This window comes from Trichosurus vulpecula, chromosome 8 (assembly GCF_011100635.1).
Source record: "Trichosurus vulpecula isolate mTriVul1 chromosome 8, mTriVul1.pri, whole genome shotgun sequence".
In the NCBI taxonomy this organism is placed as follows: Eukaryota; Metazoa; Chordata; class Mammalia; order Diprotodontia; family Phalangeridae; genus Trichosurus; species Trichosurus vulpecula.
In genome coordinates, this window is record NC_050580.1 from 184489479 (window position 1) to 184512197 (window position 22719).

The following is a 22719-nucleotide window of genomic DNA, read 5'->3' on the forward strand; positions in this document are numbered from 1 at the left end:
TACACAATTATCTGGAAGTTGGGTGGGATCCCAAACCTCAGCCTGTTCCTGCTTATCATGTCTAGAAGCACTAAGAAATACATAAAATGCTGCCATAGGTAGAAATAACAACACTAAAGGGTAGCAGCCAGGTGATGCTACAGAGAATAGGGTTGCCAGCCGGATATCATCTGGCCAAAAGAGTTGTCTCCTAGGATTCTATTGGTTTCCCTGTGAAACTATAGGAAGATATTGTTAATAAAGAGTGCTTAGGGAAGAGGTGTGCACCCCTTTTCTGGAAAGAACCCTTTGATGCTTTGACATATATACATACATGCATGTATATGTTTGTATGCATAACATACATATATATGGATACATAAGGAGTATATATCTAGTTATAATATATTATAGATATTCTCATCATGTATAATATGTGTACATTCATGTGTATATAGAGATATATACACTTTGATGTGACCACCAAGGAAGAATTTACAACTTGTACAAGTAAACTCGTCTGCACATATTTGGTGGTACTACAAGCGCTATGATTGTAGCTGATAAAAGTTTTTTATTTAAAAGAGAGAGATACAAAGAAAGGGACATTAATAAACTATATCTAGGTGACTATGTACCTTCTTACTGTCAGCCTAAATCATTGAAATCTCTGAATATGACTTCACACAGATTATTAAATGAGAATTCAATATTATTTTAAATTGTTGCAAAAATCTTGACTTCTAAGCCAAGTATCTTTATTCTTCTGATACCTTTCATTTTAATCTAAATATTAAAATATAAAAATATGAAGTCAATCAATCAATAAACATTTATTAAGTACCTACTATGTGTCAGGCACTAAGCTAAATTGTAAAATGATTGTTCTATTTATACTGACCCTGGGAGATGGGTTTGGGTGTTTTATCTCCAGATTATGTAAAAGGTGCCTAAAATAAGTTTATTTAATTATGTTGGATTGGATTTAATTAAATTGATTGAGATTGTACTGGATGGCTTCTATCTCAAAAGTGATAAAAATATTCTATGCTTACTGTGGATACTTCATTTAATAATACCAATCATAAATACTCCTTAACCCTTATGTCTGAAATGAATACCTTCAAAATTATTGATGCTTTTTAAAAAAATTATGGAAATCATCATTCTACTTATGAGCCTCCAAGTACTTAACTAAACTGGCCTTCAGACAACAAACATACTATTTCTCACCAAATTTTTGTCATGTATTTGCCACTTTCAAGAAGCCTGGATGTCATAATAAGGAATCTAAGTAAAATTTTAGTAGAACAAAACATTTTATAACTTTACAAAGTCAAACTGACCTTCTCCACACCACTTCCTATTGTGAATGATTCCAAGTGAGAGAGACTGTGTTGTCATTACAATGTATTTGACTGCCTTACCATAAGATGTGGAGGGTCTTTGATAGTCTATTTTCCTCAGAGATGGAGGCAATGCCTTCTATTCCTTGTTTAATCCCTACAATGGTTAGTGATTTGAGGCAGCTGGTATCACATTGGATAGAGTGCTGGGCCTGGAGTCAGGAAGTTCTGTGTTCAAATCTAATTTCAGACTCTTACTAGCCACGTGACCCTAGGCAAATCATTTAACCTCTGTCTCAGTTTCCTCAACTGTAAAATTGGAGGTGAGGGAGGAATAGCATGTATGTTGTAGAGTTGTTGTGAGGATCAAATTAGATAAAAAAGCACTTAACTGAGTACCAAAAACATAGAAGCTATTCTTTAAGTGCTTTTCCCCTACCCTCTCTTCCCTGATTAGCAGAGATATCCTAGAAAAGGATGCAAAAGTCCTAGGATAGGGACTTTGGAAGTCCTACAGAACAGCAGTGACCAGAGTTGTAGAGCAGTGCTCCTACCAGGACAAGGTCCCTAGTACTTTGTTCTGTGATGCCATAGAGGACCTTTAAGGTTTGGCATTCTAAAATTCAAAGATCAGGGTGTGGAAGAGCTAACCTTGGGAGGTAAAGGTCAATACCAAGGCATCTAGGATAAGACCAAATACAGTAAACCACATAACCCATAACATACCACAAAGCTAGGGCACTGAGACAAAGCTCCAATTCATTAAATATAATTGAAAAAATGAATAAATCAAACAAAATCCCAGAGTGTTAAAAAAAATTTTCATAGATCCAGAGACTGTACCTCAGCAAAATAATATGAGCAAATAACTCTGTAACAACTGAAAGCAGTGACTCAAAAGAAAAAGTGGGTTTTCCACTAAGGTTAAATTAATATTTATATGAAATTAAGCAAGAGATTAGAAATGAAATGAAAGCCCTAAAGAAAATATTTGGGAAGGAGAATAAATAACTTAAAAGAAAAAGTAGTGAACCTTGCCCAAGTAACAGACTCCTCCAAAAGTAGAATAAACCAAGCATATCAATGCCTCCATGAGAAGGCATTTAGAATAACCTGAAAAGACTTTAAAAAGCAAGAAAATGCATGATATTTGATCTCAAAAGCAACCGGCCTAGAAACAGATCAATGAGAGATAATTTTAAGAATCTTAGGGCTCTGAAAATTAGAATTAAAAAACGGTCTAAAGCCTACATTTTAAGAAATCATAAGTGAAAATTGTCCATACCCTCTCAAATTTTACATTCAATAGGCCAAATGAAGATAGGAAAACTACTTTGATAGCCTTCTGAAAGAAACCCCAAAAGGAAAAATACCAGGAACGACATGACCAAAATCCAAAGCTCAAAGACAAGCATCCAGAAGCAAGTACTTCCACCAACAAGGTACCACAGTCAGGATCTCAAAAGAAAAGGAGATCTTGGAATACATTCTTCAAAAAGACAAATTATAAAAGTTTACAAACAAGAATAACTTATTCTAAATAGCAGAGAGAATATCTATTGCAAATCTATAATGGAAAGTCCCATTTGCATTCCCTAGGAATTCAAATCGATGTGCTCAAAACCAAATTCATCCTTTCCACTTACGACTTCTCTTACAAGACTTTCTAATTATGGAAGTTAGAAGTTCTTGCCTTCTCATCAATTCTTTGAAGAGATTTTCCTGAAACTGACAAGCTGACTACAAACTCTTCTCATTGCCAATTTCATCTCTTTGTTCTTTATTGTGTAGATGACTGGATTCAGAAAGGGAGTCACAGTTAGATCAAAGATAGCAAGAAATTTGTCCAGATGTGATGTGTTAAATGGCCATGCATAGAAATAGATAATTGGACCAAAAAACAAAATCACCACAGTTATATGAGATGAAAGAGTAGAGACAGTCTTAGAAGAACCTCTTGATGAATGTTTTTGAACAGTGAACAGGATGAAAATGTAGGATATTATCAAAATGAGAAAGATACCTAAGGACATAAAGCCAGTGTTGGCAGTGAGCATGAACTGAAGTCTGTATGTGTCTGTGCAGGCAAGTTTGATGAATCGAGGGAAATCACAATAAAAACTGTCCAATTCATTGGGACCACAAAAGGGCAGATTAATTACAAAAGCCATTTGAATCACCGAGTGGATGAGGCCAATGATCCAAGCAGCAACCAGAAGCAAAATGCACATTCTTGGACACATAATAATCAGATAATGGAGAGGCTTACATATGGCTACGTATCTATCAAAGGCCATGGCTACAAGCAACACCATCTCAGCACCAAAAATCAAGTGAATAAAGAACATCTGGGTGATGCACCCAGAAAATGAAATCACTTTGTGTTTTCTGAAAATGTCACATATCATCTTAGGAGAAGCAACTGAAGAACTCCCCAAGTCAATGAAGGAAAGGTTGGCCAGCAGGAAATACATGGGAGAGTGTAAGTTAGGGTTAGAAGTCACTGTGAACACAATGAGGGAATTTCCCAGCATGCTTGCCAAGTAGAAAACAGAGGAAAACACAAAGAGTAGAAGCTGAATGTTCCAAGAATTGGTGAGTCCCAAGAACGCAAACTCAGACACTGAAGTTTGATTCACTCCATCCATTGATTCAGTCTGCAGGGCAACCTCTGAAATTGTCTGTAGGAAGAAAATAAAGAGAGAATTCAAATTACTGGACATGATAATGACATCCCAGAATTCAAGGCAATTTAATAAATACTAGTCAAGGGCCTGCTATGTGCAATGCTATGGAAATCCAATCTCAGCTCACCATTCCATAGCCAAAATACATTCTTAATCTATGATCACATAGAACTACAAATTTATCACCACATTCAATTAAAACACTGTCTTCTGGCAATTCTCTAGATTTTTTTCCTAGAGAGGACTGGCTAAAAGCAAAAACATGACTGCTACACAGCAAAAAATAGGAGAGATAGGGAAGGCAATGCACCAGAACAGAATCTGAGAAGAAGGGAGTGATGGAGTCACTCATTTCACTCTACAGTTCCCTTCTCTATTTGGTGAGGATGTTCTAACTCATCATAAACATCCTCTGATTCCTATTCTCCTTCTGTCTGTGGGACCAGAAAATGGCAGCTTATACCATTCCTGGAGTTGAAAAATCTGAAGTGATTGCACACTTTGCTGCTTCTTCCTGCCTGTGAGATTTTAGCTAAGTCACTTAAACTCTCTGAGCCTCACTTTTCTCATGTGTAAATGAAGAATAATACATCCTGCACTGCCTACTATAATTCACAGGACTTTTGCAAGAATCAGCTGAGATAATGCATAGAAATGTGCATTGTAACTAGAAAGGGTTACATCAAGCTATTCCTTTTAAAACTATTTTTTTCATCTTCTTATAAAATTGAATTCACTGTTCATACAAAAACAAAATGAAGGACACCAAATTAGACCTATCAACTGCATCCTGTTCTAAGAGGTGGAAGGGAACTCAGGATATGATGTAGGACAAAAACTACATCTATATTCATGTAAATAATGAATCCCATAATGTAGTGGCCTTATTCCAATTCACTATATGTTTCTATTGAGTTGGAACAAATTAGCATATTTTACATAATAATTTCAAAAGATGAGATTTGGATATAGAATTCTTTATTTTCACTAATCTGAACCTAGCTTTTGGATATTGACTGTATTACAATTGGAGAAAGAGAGACAGTAAGGAGGTCAGACATCTGGTCAGGAAATTACAGGGTTGTGTTTGCTGGCACTGAGGGCAGGAATCTGTTGTTTTGCCTATACTTGCATCTGATAACAGTCCTAAGTGGTAAACCCAGGGTGAAGAAGAGCACTAGTACATCAGAGTGTGAGGCCACAATGGAGCAAGGACCCTAGTCACAGTTCCAAGGCAAAAAAGAGTGTTTGTGGTGACTTCCCAGACCTGAACACAGGCCAGGAGAATAGTACACACATCTCTCCCTACATTATACCACCTTAGAAGAACTGAAAGCTTACAGACTTCCAGAACTAGCCCTGACAACAGCTGCCCAAAACACTTGAAGCTTGAGACAATGCCCCTTCCACTCTGAAAGTAGAACACAACTTTAACAAAGAGTTAAAAGTCAAGAAACAGGCTGTATGCAGCCCTAGCAAGTGCCAAAGAAGAAGAAACGATGGAGAAAAGAAATAGAACAAAACTAAAGTAAATATGGTGAGAATAAGGAAATGAAGAACACTTCAAGAGTAAATTTTAAAAAGGCAAAGTATAACAGTAAGGAAGAAAAAAGAATTAAGAGAGTGATGGGGAATAAACACGGCAAAAGAGTCCAAAGAGCAGTGAAGATATAAACTTAGACTGCTTGTGTCTTCTAGGATTCCTAATCAATTCACAGTCATTAATTAAGCCCTTACCATGAAATGTTCCTTCCAAATCACATAATTAGGAGACAACTCCCAGTGATAAGTAGCTACACTCAGTGCTGGTCTCTAATCTAATCCTTGACTTAAGGGAGAAGAGATATAGCAGGTATCCCATTCCCCCACACCAGATTCTGTGCACTCATACACTTAGTTAAGGCCTTTTTTATTTTTAATTGACACTTCTGTAACACTCTCCTTACTGGACTCCCTGATTCCTTTCTATAGTCCTTTCCATTTAAACTATGCTCTAATGTCATACAATTTTCCTAAGAAGGAGCTCTAATCACATCACTCCCCTGTTCAAAAATCTCCAATAGTCCTATACGCCAATACCTATTGAATAAAATTCAAATGCCTTAAATGGTAGGAGAGGACAGGACCAATGATGTGACCTTCAAAGGTTCTATTTTTGAATCTTTGTATCCATATCAATATCACAATGACTTCAGCATTTTTGTGGATCAGAGGGGGCAGGAGGAAGGGGACCTGTGATTTTATCCAGATTGGAAACTATTTGCAATGATGTAGTTTGGCTAATATGTACCAGAGGCAGATGTTAGCAGTGTCTGGAATATAGTAGGTGTTTTCTAATGCTTGATGACTCTTGTTTACTTGACTGTAACACAGATCTTCATGAGTCCAAGTCCAGGTATCTGTCCACTTGATCACACTACTCCTTGACCTACATATTACCGGAGCTCAATGAATACTTGTGAGATTGAATTGATACTTGCATAGACTACACTTTTAGAGATGAAAAAAGCAGCAGCCTCATTGCATATTTTTTAATTTTGTTGTGTTTTTTATTATAGGGGAGGTTTGTACGTGGAAGAAAAGGAGTCAGTGAAAAAAGAGAAGAATTAAAGATCCCAAAAGACAGCTAATTGATAAGTCACTTGGAACAACTGATGAAGGGAAAAGGAGATAATCTCAAAGACACTGAAGAATTAATGAGGGAAGATGTTATCTCCATCACTCTTTCTCTTAAATCATGGGAAAATTGAAGAGAATAGGAGAAAAGACAGTGAAATTCAAAGCTGGTGAAAAGGTGTGGTGAAAGGTGCAAGGTGGAAGAGAAGGAAGCTCTTAGTAGATGGTCTTGTTTGTTTGGTTTTTTTATTAAAGTAGGAGAAAAGAGCATCTATAGAGTGTTAAGGAAAGTTAGATGGAAGCTTAAAGAATATGGAAAAGGCTTACAATTACTACTACAGGTAAATAAAAAGGGTTTATAAGAGATGAAGATTAATTAATAGCAATAAGATTTCAGTTAAGTTTGAATAGGATAAATTTGCAATGAACTTGGCACTGAGGTTTGTGACTTTCCCCAGAAACGTTAAACAACAGGATTGGATGAAAAAAAACAGATAATAGGGCATTGCCACTTTCATTGCAGACAGAGGAAAGGATTTGGAAATTCTTAGACTCTAGCATTCAAAAGAGATTACCATAAAAAAGCTCTCCCATGAAATTCAGGCAGCATAAGAGAGCAAGTTAAGATGAACAAAGGGGATAGATATTCTAAGAAAAGGGGGAAGGGTAGATACACATTTTCATTAAGAAAAAGGAAATCCCATAAGTTTCGAGGAAATGGTTAATTTTTTTTATTTTTATACTTACTCATTTCTCTAATATATCTACTTGGAGATGAAATCAAGTGCTGTTTCCAGGTATGTAAGGTGATGTTTCCATAACCTAGAACCCTTCACATGAACCCTCCCTTCATGTGTTTGGCTTCTTCTTCTCCCTGTTGACTCTCTTCCTAGAAGAAAACAGTTCCAGACCTATCTCCACCCTCACCTGTCACCCTGAAACATGGAGATCTGGCCAGTCTGATCTTCTGCTGGAAGAATTTATCTGCTGGAAAATGTATTCCCATCTCTCTCACTTACCTGTTCTATCACAGCACCTGATACAGTAGCCAAGCTGAAGGGATCCCAGAACTTAGCCTTCTAACCATTTGTAGTGACTAGAAGCACTAAGACCATTATAAAATGTTGCTATATGCCGAAAGACAGATCATTAGCAGCCGAGTGATGCTGTAGAGAATTCTTTTGCCAGCCTGAGATCATTTAACCAAAAGACTTGTCTCCTAGGATTCTATTGGTTTTCCCATGATAACTCAGAGGAAATGTTGTCAGTAAAGGATGACTAAGAAGCGATGTGGGTGTTCCTTGTGAAAAAAGATCCTTTCACCCTTTTCTGGAACAATTCAATGAAGTTTGAACAAAGGGATGTCTGGGAAACATCAGAAACAAACACATTTTCATATTCTTAAATGAAATCATTTCCTCTATTATACCAAATTTCATCTGGTTTCCTTCCATAAATCTGAGGGAAGTACTTCACAGAACAAATCTCCTTAATAAAAGGATTTGTTCTGTAAAACTTGGACTCAGTCAAAAGGCCACACCCAAGGACCTAGAAGGCCATAAGAGGCCTCAAGGCCACAGCTCCCCACCCATGTATCTAGCCTGCTTCCCATACCAGTAACTCTAGGCAAGTAAAAGAAAAAACTATATAGAAATTTCATATAAAAATTATCCTGCGGTGTAGGGTCAACAGCTTGAACTATTCAAATGGGTAAAGATCCATGCTTTTACCCTCATGGAGAACTCATGACTTCCTAGATAAATCCTAGTTAGCTTTCTAATGTCCAAAGAGATAAAGTGACTAACTCAGGGTCACACAACTAATGAGATTTTTGACCCAACATCTTCCTGACTCTGAGCTTCTGATCTACCCTCTATACCACATTGTCTCTACATGTTTAAACCACAATTTCAGTAAAAGAAAACACATCCCAACAAGAAAGTTCCAGACCACTAATTGCTGTATCTATTACTTCTTCCCTTAAAGTATGTATAATGCAGAAGGGTATAGAAACTGAAGCTGGTCATTGAAAAATGAAGTTCTCATTGGACATTTGAAAGTTTCAAGACAAGTCCAGTGCCTCCAAGAAGCAAGGTACTAAAGACGAAAAAGAAATAACAAAACCAAAGAGAAAAACCACAGGACTACTCCATATCCACAAGGATTGGAGAAGGAGTTAGGCTTGAAGCAATGACTGCTCCAGACAACCAGATAAAAGGAAACTGGGACAAGATCAGCATGCCTGACTGACAGGAGACTTTAGAGACACCCTAGAAGACTGGCCTAAAGCCAGAATAATCTTGGGCTCATCTACTCCAAGATTTAAGGGCTAAAAGCATTGATCCACAAGTAGAGGACTATGGAAGAAAACAAAGTTAGCATGGCCAGGGTGGAGAAGTGTGCCTGGAGACAGAAAGAAGCTGGAATTTGTGGCAGAAAGCAGGACCTGTACCAAACTACTGTGTTCAGCTGCCAATTTCATGCCAGGACTGTTGACTCAGGCCAGGTTTATGAAAGAAAGCAAGGCCTTCTTTCCATAGATAAATACATAGACAGCTAGAAAGGTGATATATACATGATACATACATGCCTACATACATACATGTGTGTATATGTGTGCACATAACCTGAGTGGCCCATGAGGCATTTTGCCTGACACTGCCTAGGAATGATTTGGGATTGGTGGACAGAATGAGTATTCCCTGTGCGCCTGTGTGAAGGAAATCCATAAGGAGAAAGAATAAACTTTGGAAGAGCACATTTAAGGAAAAGTCAGTTCCTTTTCATGTCCCTGATTTCCAAATTCTATTACCTCTCCAGAGATCTTGCCCTAAAGAGAGCCTTGACCCCTGTGTATCTTCTTTCAAAGCAATAAATAAGAATTTATCTCCTCTCTAAAGGTCTTATACTAGCCCCAACACCCATACAGTCAGTTATACAGCAAGTAATCATTCTCTCTACCAATTCTAAATCATACCTAAGCAAAAACATGCCCAAAATATGTCCTTGAGCAAGTTACATAAATCATTTATAAACTTCCAGGGACCATCCTATCCAGACACCATAGTAAGCAATGACAAGATCAAAATCCAGGAATGAGGCAAAGCAGGGTCTTCCAGATTATATTGTGCACAGGACCTGGCTTAGATGTAATCCCAACCCACTCTCAGATTTTAGCAGGGCTTATAGCAATACAGCAGGGAGCAAACCTGGACCCTGGAACAAAGTCCGAAGGCAAGAATATTATTAGCAAATAGAAAACTCTTAAGTCAAAAAATAAATACTATGTAAAGTCAGCTACCTGTGCAGAGTCAGTCCCAGTGACTTCATTGTAAACCTTGTATAGACTTTGGGTGCATGGACATCCAGCCTGCAGGACATGGGGGTCTGCATGCACACTAATGTCATCTCCCTATGATACTGTAATGGAGTGGCACTAATCCTATCTCCTCATTGATGGTATTTACCAGTAAACATTCTTTTACCTTTATATGGAATTTTTATTGCCACCAATAAAAAGCAACAGAGCCACCCACTCCAACCGCTTGCTGCCTCGATGTGCTAACATACTCCTTTGTCTTATTTCACCAAGTTTGCCTAATTGACCAGGGTGAAGCTGAACCAGGATTTTCTCTTTAAAATATATTGGCAATGGAAAGTCCCAGAAGAAATAGTTACTCCAAAATAATTACAAATAAAATCTTATCCAGCTTGAACCTCAGGATAAGCCATTTCAACCACATTCTACCTAGAAGCCTTAAAGTCACTCATCACCATGACCTTCTTGACATTTGCACTTTGTTCTTCTCAACCCTAGAAAACTATATTCTCAGCTTCTTCACATATCTCCCAATGAAATCTTCCTCCCCCTCCCAGAATCTGATCTTTATTCTACCCTTCCAATTTCTGAAACTTCTTGTTATTTGTCCCCAGGATCAAAGCAGAAGCAGAGTTCTATAGATTTTTAACTCTATAATATTACTTATATCCTCTCCCTCCTTTTTAGTCCCATGAAGAAACCAGTTAAAACTTTCACTTGGACTGGTATAATAATTCCCAATTGTTATTTCTATATCCAGTTTCTCTCCCTATAATCCAACCTGCTATCCAATTAATCTTCCTGAAACACAACTTTGATGTCACCTTTCTCATCAACAAACTTCAATGACTCCCCATTATTGACCAAATGAAGTCCAAATTCCTTTGACATTCAAAACCCCTATAATTTCACTATACCCTACCTTTCCAGTTTTGTCTCTTACCATTTCCCTTCACACACACACACACACACACACACACACACACACACACATACCACAAAAATGACTATTTTTCCCATTTCCAAAACCTTGCTCCATATTTTTCCACCTTTTTGCTTCTTCTCATACTATTTCTCATAGCTACATTGTTCTGCCTTGCACCTTATGTCTGTTCATACATATTCTTTCTATCCATGCTTCAATTGCCGTTTTAGGTACCACCTCTTTCATGAAGCTTTCTCGGAAGTCTCCAACTCATAATGGCCTATCCATTCTCTAAACTACTAACATTCACTGACCAGAGCTTCTACCATTAGGCATATACCTTAAGGTCTGTTCCTGTTTTCTGACATTTAATCATACACTGCCTTTTGTTAGCTCTTGCACTGATATCACAAATTGTCATTTAACAGTTCTAATGTCATTTGACTTTTTGTGGTTGCATGCTTTCTCTCTACAATTAGATTATAAAGTCTTTGAGGGCTTACCAAAATACAATCATTCTCTGTGTATGCCATAATTCCTTTTAATGTATATAGCACATGGTTTACAACCAGCAGGTTTTAGTGGAATCAGTGAAGTGATGGAATTTGATAGCACCAAAAATGAATGAATGGATAGGTGGATGGAGAGTTAAAATCTGATCACAATTTAAAGCAGTAGAATGACAGATTATAATTAAGGTTGGTTGTAAAGATAACTGAGGAACAATGAGGAACAATAAGACTTGGTGTGATGAAGCAGAAGAGTAAACAGGTCCAAAATAGTAAGAAGGAGTTCCATGCCATGCCCAACATAAGGAAAGTACTACATCATCACTGTGGAGACAAGTAGGATTCCTGCCTTCCTTTAAGCACAGCTCAGGTCTAGCTACTACACACATAGTCTGTCTTGATTGCTCCAGGTACTAGCACTCTCTCACTCTTAAAATTCATTTGTATTACTTTTTGTGTACATTATATTTATTTACTCTTGCTATGATTTATCTCACTCTCCAACCACCAAGTGCAGTCCCAGGAGAGTGCAGATTCCTTAAAGGCAGGAACTCTTTTGCTTTGGATTTGTATCCCTCAAACATAACACAAATGCTTTGTACATAGCAAGTATTTCATAAATATTGGTTCAATTGAATTTGTTAGTAGGTGGAACAATGGATAGAATGCTGAGCCTGTAATCAAGAAGACCTGAATTCAAATCCAGCCTCAGAACCTTACTAGCACTGTGACCCTAAGTCATTTAACCATTATATGCCTCAGTTTCCCCTGCTGTAAAATGGGGATAACAGTACCTACTTCATAGGGTTGTTGTGAGGATCAAATGAGATAAAAAGCAGTTAGACAAGGACCAGAAACATAAAAGGTATTTGTTTTTGCCCTTCTCTCTCTTCCCTGATTAGCAGAGATGTACTAGAAAAGGATCAGAAAGTATTAGGGTGGGGATTTTAGAAATCCTAGGGAACAGCAGTGACCAGAGTTGTACAGTAGGGTTCTGCCAGAACAAGGTCTCTAGCACTTTGTTCTGTGGTGGCATAAAGGAGTTTTAAGATTTGGCGTACTAAAATTCAAAGATCAGTGTGTGGAAGAGCTAACCTTGGGAGGTGAGTGTCAACACCAGGTGATCTAGGATAAGACAAAGTACAACAAACCATCTAACCCATAAGGATAGCACAAAGCTAGGGCCCTGAGACAAAGCTCCAATTCATGAACTATAATTGAAAAAATGAATAAATCAAAGAAAATTCCAGAGTATTAAAAAAATTATCTTAGTTCCAGAGACTCCACAACAACAAAGGAAAAAAATGAGCAAGTCACTTTGTAACAACTGAGAGCAGTGACTGAAAGGAAAAAATGGATTTTCCACTAAGATTAAATTAACATCTATAAGAAATTAAGCAAGAGATAAAAATGAAATAAAAGCCCTGAAGCAAAGATTTGGAAGGAGAAAAATAACTTAAAAGAAAAAGTAGTGAACCTTGTCCAAGTAACAAAATCCTTCACAACCAGGATAGATCAAGCATATCAGTGCCTTCATGAGAAAGCAATTAGAATAAGCACAAAAGATTTTTCAAAAAGTAAGAAAATGTATGGTATCTGATCTCAAAAGCAACTGACCTAGAAAATAGATCTATGGGTATGAGAGATAATTTTGAGTATCTTATGACTCTCTGAAAATTACAATTTAAAAATAAAAGTCTGGAGCCCACATTTTAAGAAATCACAAGTGAAAGTTTTCCAGATCTTTTAGAAACAATAGGTAAAATGAGGATAGAAAAAACTACATTGATAGCCTTCTGAAAGAAACCCCAAAAGGAAAAATCCCAGGAATGACATGACCAAAATCCAGAGCTCAAACAAAGATAAGCATCCAGAAGCAAGTAGTTCCACCAACAAGGTACCACAGTTAGTATCTTAAAAGAAGAGAAGATCTTGGAATACATTCTTCCAAAAGACAAATTATATAAGTTTGCAAATCAGAATAACATATTCTAAATACCAGAAACAAAAATCAGAGTTTTGGTGAATTAAAGAGCATTCCTAATGAAAAGACCACAAATAATAAGGAACTTGAAATACAAACATAAGAGTCAAGAGAAACCTAGAAAGGTAAACTCATTTGGGTAGTTAAAAGGCATTGTGTGATGGTGTAGGAATCACATTCTCATAGGGGGAATAGAAATAAGTTTCTCTTCAGAACCTTAATGTCTTCAAAGAATACTGAAGGACTTAAATGAAGAAGATGGAGGGCCTGGAAATGTATTAGTCCTGTTCTGAATGTTTGAGGAAAAAGAGAAAGGAAAGCAAAAAGGAATACACTCGTGATGAAAGGAAGGAAAAAGGATTGGAACCCAGTATTTTTCATAATTGAGGTGCATGGGAATAGTATTCAAACATGGAGGAAAGAAGGAGGAAACAAATATCAACTGAACCTTGCTCATATATGAACTGAACTAAAGGTGATTGAACCTACACAATTTGGCATAGAGATGCATCAAATAACAGGGAAGCAATAAGGAATGGGGAAGATGGGGTGAGAAAAAAATACCCCTGAGGAGGTAGTGCTTACATGCAAAACAGACTTTATGCTCTTGTAGTAGATATTAAGAGGGGAGGATAAAAAAGAAAGGAATTAGCATCTAGCAATGTACCTATCATTTGGGGAATGACTGAACAAATTGTTTTATATGAATAAAATGGAATGTTACTATGCCATAAGAAATTACAAAAGAAATTATTTCAAAGAATCCTGGATAGTATGAATTGGTGCAGAGTGAAATGAGCAGAATCTAGAGAAAAAATTGTGCAAGGACAACATTGTAAAGAACAATAACTTTGGAAGGTTTAAGAACTCTGATCAATGCATTGACCAGTCATGTCTCCAAAGGATATATAATGTAATATGTTTCCCACATCCTCATAGAAAGGTGATAGATTCAAAGTATACAAAAAGAAATAATTTTTCTTTTTCTCAGTTTTTAATTGGATCCAGGACTGGGGAGAAGGAGGAGAAAGATGGTCAGAGAAAGAAGTGGTTAGCACTAGTAATTTTTAAAAAAGAAAAATATTGAAACAAGTTTAATGTGTAGAATGTGGATCAAAAGGAATCACAGACAGGCACAGCAGTTTTGAAAGTAAAAAGTGCAATCATGTGTATGTGTAACACCAAAGCTACTTGCAGCTGCTGTGGAGGTATAAGGCCAACAACACTAGCACACAGGAGGTCTGCTAGCCCAGGTTCTTTGATCTGCTTTTCTAAGAAAAGCAACTTTAATAGGTTTACAATCTCACTTTAATTAAACATACATGTATCATTCACTTAGTTCAGGGGGGAAAGTCAGCATCCTGAACTTCAGAGAAAACACAAGCAGAAATTATATAAACAGAGTAAATAACATAAATCAGCAGACAGAGCTTCTACCTGTCTGTCCATAGCAATGCATACATAGTTACCAGAGAAGCACCAATATCTAGGTTTTCACAGCCGGAGAACTCCTTAATGGCTACCCAGAGTCTCCCCTGGCCAAATCACACAAACACTCTTCAAATGAGTGAGTCCCTGAAGCAAAATGCTAACTTCTCAGTATATATACGCTTCTTCAGGGTCAGAGGGCATCACCACCATGTGATTCAAACTGATGTGACTTAGGCTTTCTTGTGACTTAAGCAGGCCATCAAAGACTCTTGATTTGGTCAAAGGCTCTTGATTGAAACAAGGCAAGACTCAAAGACATTTGATTGCCTTAGTGCTGAGAAGCACTCCAAAAAAAAACACAGCAAAAAGTCCCAACTTTGCTTGCTCTTACAGTATGTGTGTGTGAGAGAGAGTGTACACACACATATATTAAAAAGTAAGTGTGAAATGGAAATTCCCAGTTTCATATATATATTGAGTTTGGTGTATACACAAATACAATTTTTTGAATTTAATTCTAGATAAAAATAGTATTTTAATATAATTAAAATGTATTTTAAATCTATGTATTTAAGTAATGTATTAAAATTGTACTTAAATAAAATAAAAATTTAAAGATCTCTTAAAGAGACGTAGCTGTCGTTTACACCAACTAAAGGAAATTGGTGACATCAAGCATTCTTGGCCTTCAGACAATCACAATATTACAGAATCTCAGAGTTACAAAGGGCCTTACAGGCTATCTATTCCAACCTGTCTTTCACTCAGGAGTCCCACAATTTTCTCACTAGTGGCCTTTGTATGACTTCCTGAAGTGAACTCATAATCTTCTGGGAAACCCTATTTCACTTTTGTTCGGCCAAAATTGTAAATATTTCTTCCCTCATATCATGCTATTCCTCACATTTCATAGTCTCCAGTGTCCTATCAGTGCTCTACAGATTGGATACATCCTTTTAAAACTGAACTGAACTGAATTGAAATGAACAAATATTATAAATATGGTTTGTTCTGTGCAAAGTACACTAGAACTATCATCTCCCTCACTTTGATCATTGTACATACAGTACAAAAGCCTAGGAGAGCATTTCTTTGTTTGTCTGCCTTCCTATAAGCTGACTAATTTTGACCTTATTATCCACTAAAGCCCAAAATATGCTTCACACAAAATATTTTCTATGAAGGTCTCTGCCATTCTAGATTTTTAAAGATTATTGTTTAATTGATGTATGGGACTTGACACTTATTACTACTAAATTTCATTTTATTAAATATTTATCATTTTATTAAATATTCTAGCTGGTCAAAACTTTTTTTGCAGCGAGCCTATGATATCAAATATGTCCCTTTCAGTTTGTATTTATCTTTAAAATTGACAAGTATATCATATATACATTTAGCCAAGTCAATAATTGAAAGGATAAGGGCAGATTCTTAGGCCAATCCACTAGAAACATCATTCCAAGATGAAATAGACTCATTAATAAAAATTCCTCTGTGGTCCAAGTCACACAACCAGTTTCAACAAACTTGAACATTAGTCAATGCCTGAATGAATGTTTCTTTTAAGCTAAAAAATCATGAGAATAGAGGAAGCCAGAACTGAGTCCTCTGAAAGATGCCACCTTTTGACTTTATTTATCCTCCTAAAGATCTTGAACAAAACACTTAGCTATTTCCTTTATTTTCCACCAAGACCCTGCAATTGTTCATCGCCATATCCTTTTTGACTATCCACTCTGCTGTTCCCAAACCTCAAAAACCATCTTGTGGTTTTCTGCTTCTTCACTTACATGCTCACGTAAATCAGCAAATTTTCCCTAAAATTTATCCTCATTCAGAATTTCCCTAGTTCTTATACCTTTTACCCCATCATATAAACTGAATGATCCTTGATTCTCCTATATCCTTTGTACTCAAGATCAAAACAGTTAAAATTCTGTTGATATTAGCTCCACAATATCTTATATTCTTCTCCTTCTCTCTAGTCCCACAACTCTACCAAACTAATTCAAATCCTCACTGACTGTAACCTAGGCTATTACAACTAACTACTAGGGAATATTCCTGTGTCTAGTTTCTCCTTCCCACCATCCATTAATCCACTCTGATATGATATTAATCTTCTTAAAGCATAACTCTTCTCAGTGACCTTCATCATTTAATAATAGTAATAAACTTTGCCATAGTGCTTTATTGTATGTACATTATCTCATTTGAGCAGATGAATTTATCAAATAAAGTCCTAGTTCCTTAGGATGGCATTCAACAAAAAACCCAGTTTCATTCCAACCTATCTTTTGAATTTTATGTCCTACTATTTTCCTATATACATGTGATTTTCCAAGCATCCAGGACTATCTTCCCATTTCCCAAAACTGTTTTTCCTTATTTTCCCAGATCCTACCTTTTCTTCACACTATTTCTCTACCTTCAAGTACTCTATCTCATGCCCTGGGTCTATATGTGCACATTCTACCCATAGAGAAAGATCCACCTTAGTTGGCACTTCCTTCATGAGTGCTTCCCTGACCACTCCAACCCATAATGATCTCTCCTTCCCCTAAACTCATAGCTTTCAAGACATGGACCATTCTGCTCCCTTGGCATTGAGTAATAAACACTGCTCTTGGATGGTTCTACAATTGTTCATATTTGTATTCTCATTTGACTATATGCAAATTCAAGCTTTAGTGGAATATATGTGAATGATATATAAAGTAGACATTAAAAATTCAAAGGTTAACAAAAGTTTCAGAGACTATTGGTACAAAAGCTTAACGGAGGCCCAGAGCAAATGTGTATAAAAGGTTAACAGTAGCAGTCACAAAAATGGCTAAATGGCAGACAGGTTAACATAGGATGCAATGTTTGATATCACTTAAAAGTCTGGTTTCTTCACATAAAGAAAAAGTCCTTTGTCAAAAAATTTAAAGAGACTTTAACCAAGCAGAATCAAGAAGACCCTATGGTATGATTCTTTAGGCACACATTAAATACATGTATTAAGCAAACAAAAAATTTTCTTAAGTACTTTTTCAGGGGCTTTAAAGACAAGTTTTTTAAAAAGATCACATACACAATATTCATGGTAGTAATACTTTATTCAAAAATGGATTGACAGACTTCTTCAAAGGAAGCAAAATGGACAAGGAATTGTTTTTTTAACTACACAGATGATTTTTTCCTACAATTAATGCACCTAGAATCCACAAGAAAGGATTCTGCCCTTGAGTTTGTGATGAGTGAACAAAAACCTGTAGCTACTTCCTTATTTTTAAATTGTCAACAAATACCCCTTTATAGAAATTCTCTTCAAGATACAGGTTTCTGGCATGGAAACCTTCTGTATCAAGTCTTGCCTTTCTGTCTCTGTTTCTTTCATTAGCTTTCATAAGATTCCTTCCAACTCATAATTATGCTAAATCCCCTCAAATCCATGCCCTTGGATTACCTTTCTGCTTCATCTATATTCTCCAATGATGCTGCATATTTATTGTTAGAATTATTTTTATATGTAGACGACATTCAAAGCTCTCTCTCATCTCTAGACTCCTATTTCCAAATGAAAACTTGAAATTCCCATTTGTATCCTCCTAGGAATTCAAAATCAACATGCTCAAAACCAAATTTTTCCTCTCCCTCTACAATTTCTCTTTCCAGACTTTCTTATTATGGAAGTTAGAAGTTCTTGTCTTCTTATCAAGTCATTCAAGAGATTTTCCTGAACCTCACAAGCTGGCTACAAACTCTTCTCATTTACAACTTCATCTCTTTGTTCCTTAGTGTGTAGATGACTGGATTCAGAAAGGGAGTCAAAACTGAAACAAAGGTAGCAAGAAATTTGTCCAGATGTGATGTGTTAAATGGCCGTGCATAGAAAAAGATAATTGGACCAAAACACAAAATCATCACAATGATGTGGGGTGAAAGAGTGGAGAAAGCCTTAGAAGAACCACTTGATGAATGTTTTTGAACAATGAACAGGATGAAAATGTAGGATATGATCAAAATGAGAAAGACACCTATAGACATGAAGCCAGTGTTGGCAGTGAGCATGAACTGAAGTCTGTATGTGTCTGTGCAGGCAAGTTTAATGAACCAAGGTATATCACAATAAAAACCATCCAGCTCATTGGTGCCACAGAAGGGCAGGTTAATTACAAAAGCCATTTGGAACACTGAGTGGGTGAGGCCAATGAACCAAGCAGCAGCCAGAAACAAAGTACACATTCTTTGACACGTAATAAGCAGATAATGGAGAGGCTTACATATGGCCACATATCTGTCAAAGGCCGTGGCTATAAGCAGAACCATCTCAACACCACCAATCAAGTGAATAAAGAACATCTGGGTCATGCAACCAGAGAAGGAAATGACTTTGTGTTTTCAGAAAAGGTCACATATCATCTTAGGGCAAGTGGTAGAAGAAATCCACAACTCAATGGAAGACAGGTTGACAAGCAAGAAGTACATGGGAGCGTGTAAATGAGGGTCAGAAGTCACTATGAACACAATGAGGGAATTTCCCAGCATGCCTGCCTAGAAGAAAACAGATGAAAACACAAAGAGTAGAAGCTGAATGTTCCAAGAATTGGTGAGTCCCAAGAACACAAACTCAGACACTGAAGTATGATTGACTCCATCCATTGATTCAGTGAGCAGGGCAACCTCTGAAATTGCCTGTAGGAAGAGAATAAAGAGAGAACTCAAATTATTGGATATATTAATGATATCTCAAAATGTAAGTCAGTTCAATAAACACTAGAGAAAGGTCTACTATGTGGAATGCTATGGAAATCCAATCTCGTCTCACCATTTCATAGCCAGAATAACTTCTTAATCTGTGATTATGCAGAACTACAAAATTATTGCCATATTCAGTTGAAACACTGTCTTCTGACAATTTTCTAACTTTTTCCTAGAGTGAAAGGTGAAAGCAAAGGGATGACTGCTATACAGAAAACAGCTATGAGAGATAGGGAAGGCAATGCACCAGAACAGAATCTGAGAAGAAAGGAGTGGTGAAGTCATTCATTTCACTGTACAATTCCTGTCTTTGGTTGGTGAGAATGTTCTTCTATCTCATCATAAACATCCTCTGATTCCCATTCTCCTTCTCTCTGTGGGACCAGAGAATGGCAGCCTATACTGTTCCTGGAGTTTGAAAACCTGAAGTAACTGCACACTTTGCTGCTTCTTCCTGCCTGTGAGATTTTAGCCAAGTCACTTAAAATCTCTGCGCCTCACTTTTCTCATTTGTAAATTAAGAATAACACATCCTGCACTGCTTACTATAATTCGCAGGATTTTTGTGAGAATCAACTGAGATAATGCATACAAATGTGTATAGTAACCTGAAAGGGTTAAATCAAGCTATTACTATTTATTCTATTTTTCCCATCTCATACCATTGCACTCACTGTTCATTCAAAAAAATAAAGGACACTTAGTTAAGTCTACCAGTTGGAGCCTATTCTAGGAGGTAGAAGGGGACTCAGGATATGAGCTAGGAAAAAAACTATGTCTCTATTAGTGTGAATAATGAATCCCATGATGTAGTAGCATTATTCCAATTCACTATATGTTTCCACTGAGCTGGAACAAATTAACATACTTTACCTAATAATTTCAAAAGGTAAGATTTGGGTATAGAATTGTTTATTGTCACTAATCTGGACCTAGCTGTTGGATATTGACTTTATTAGATTTAGAGAGAGAGAGAGAGAGTAAAGGGGTCAGACATCTGATCAGGAGATTACAGGGGTGTGTTTGCTGACACCAAGGGCAGAAGTCTGTTGTTTTCTCCGTACTTGCATCTGTGTCATGTCCTGAGTGGTTGACCCAGGATGAAGAGGAGCACTTACTCACCAGAGCTCATGGTAGCAGTGGAGGAGGGACCATAGTCACAGTTCCAGGGTGAAAAAAAGAGTGCTTGTGGTGACAAACACCAGAACACAGGCAGGAAAAAAGTAAACACATCTCTCCCTAGATCATACCACCTTAGAAGAACTGAAAGTTTACAGACCCCCAGAACTAGCTCTGAAAACAGCTGCACAAAACCCTTGAAGCTTGGGACAATGCCCCTTCCACCCTAGAAATAGAGCCCAACTTTAGCAAAGAGTTAAAAGTCAAGAAATAGGCTGTATGCAGCCCTAGCAAGGGCCAAAGAAGAAATGATGGAGAAAAGAGAAATAAAAGAACTAAAGTAAATATGGTGAGAATAAGGAAATAAAGAAAACTTCAAAAGTAAATTTTAAAGAGGCAAAACATAATAATGGTAAGGAGAAAAAAAGAACTAAGACACTGATGGGGAAAAAAGTGGCAAAAGACTCCAAAGAGCAGTGAAGCTATAAACTTAGACTGCTTGTGTCTTCTAGGCTTTCTAAACAATCCACAAACATTCATTAAGCCTTAAGTTCCTTCCTAATCACATAACTAGGAGCCAACTCCCAGTGATAAGTAGCTGCACTCAGTGCTGGTCTCCAATGTAATCCTAGGCTATCACTATATGAGAAGAGAGATAGCAGGTATCTCATTCCCCCACACCAGATTCTATGCACTCCTACAAGTAGTTAAAGTCTTTTTTATTTTTAATTGACAGTTCTGCAATAGTATCCTTACTGGTCTCCCTGATTCCTTTCTATGCCACTTTCCAGCTAAATTATGCACTAATGACATGCAATCTTCCTGAGAAGAAGCTCTAATCATATCACTCCCCTGATCAAAAAACCTTCAATAGTCTCTACTCTAGGCCTAACCACATATTGAATAAAATTCAAATGCCTTAAATGGGAGGAGAGGACAGGACCAAGACTGTGACCTTCAAAGGTTCTGTCTTTGAATCTTTGTATTCATATCAATATCAAAATGACTTCGGCATCTTTGTGGTTTGGAGTAGGCAGCAGGAAAAGGATCTGTGATTTTATCACAGTAGATAGGAAACTACTTGCAATGATGTAGTTTGGCTAATATGTACAAGAGGCAGAAGTTAGCAGTGTCTGGAACATAGTAGGTGTTTTCTAATACTTTATGGCTCTTGTTTACTTGACTGGAACACAGATCTTCATGATTCCAAGTACATGTTTCTTTCCTCTTGGTCACACTACTGCTTGAGTTACACATTACTCAATGAATACTTGTGAGATTGAATTGAAATTTACATGGACCACAGTTTTAGAAATAGAATAAGCAGCATCCTGATTGTATGCATTGAGGGGATTTTTTTGTTTTGTTTATTTTGTTTTTTATTATAGGGGAGGTTTGTACATGGAGGAAAAGGAATCAGTGAAAAGGAGAAGAATTAGAGGTCCTAAAATAGAGCTAATTGATAAATCTCTTCGAACAACTGATGAAGGCAAAAGGAGATAATCTCAAAGACACAGATAGAAGAATTAATGAGGGAAGATGTTATCTCCATCACTCTTTCTCTGAAATCATGGGAAAATTGAAGAGAATAGGAGAAAAAACAGTGAAATACTAAGCTGGTGAAATGGTGTGGTGAGAGGTGCAAGGTGGAAGAGAAGGAGGCTCTTAGGAAATGGTCTCAGTTTGTTTGGTATTTTATTAAAGTAGGAAACAAGATTGTCTACAGAGCATAAAGGAAAGTTAGATGGAAGCTTTTGTGTTTATATTTTTATCTTTACTCATTTCTCTGCTATGTCTGCCAGGAGATGAAATTAAGTTCTGTTTCCAGGCCATATCTCCATAACCTGGAACCCTTCACATGAACCCTCCCTTCACATGTTTGGCTTCTTCTTCTCCCTGTTGACTCTCTTCCTAGAAGAAGGCAGTTCAAGACCTGTCCCCACTCTCACCTGTAATGAGTGATGCTGCTCCCAGAATCATCTATTCACCCTGAAACATGGAAGTAGGGCCAGTCTGATCTTTTGCTGGAAGAAGTTATCCCCATCTCTTTCACTT

The 22719-nt window shown here is 37.0% G+C and overlaps 1 protein-coding gene and 1 pseudogene across 1 annotated transcript; both read right to left on the reverse strand.

Annotated features, from left to right (window-relative positions):
- Positions 1–3025: 3025 nt before the first annotated feature.
- Positions 3026–3976, reverse strand: LOC118829792 (olfactory receptor 4F3/4F16/4F29-like). The gene has a single exon (XM_036736670.1). The coding sequence runs from the start codon at positions 3971–3973 to the stop codon at positions 3026–3028; it is 948 nt and encodes a 315-aa protein (XP_036592565.1). The 5' UTR covers positions 3974–3976.
- A 14531-nt stretch (positions 3977–18507) lies between these two features.
- On the reverse strand, positions 18508–19446 carry LOC118829958 (annotated as a pseudogene).
- Between the last annotated feature and the right edge of the window lie 3273 nt (positions 19447–22719).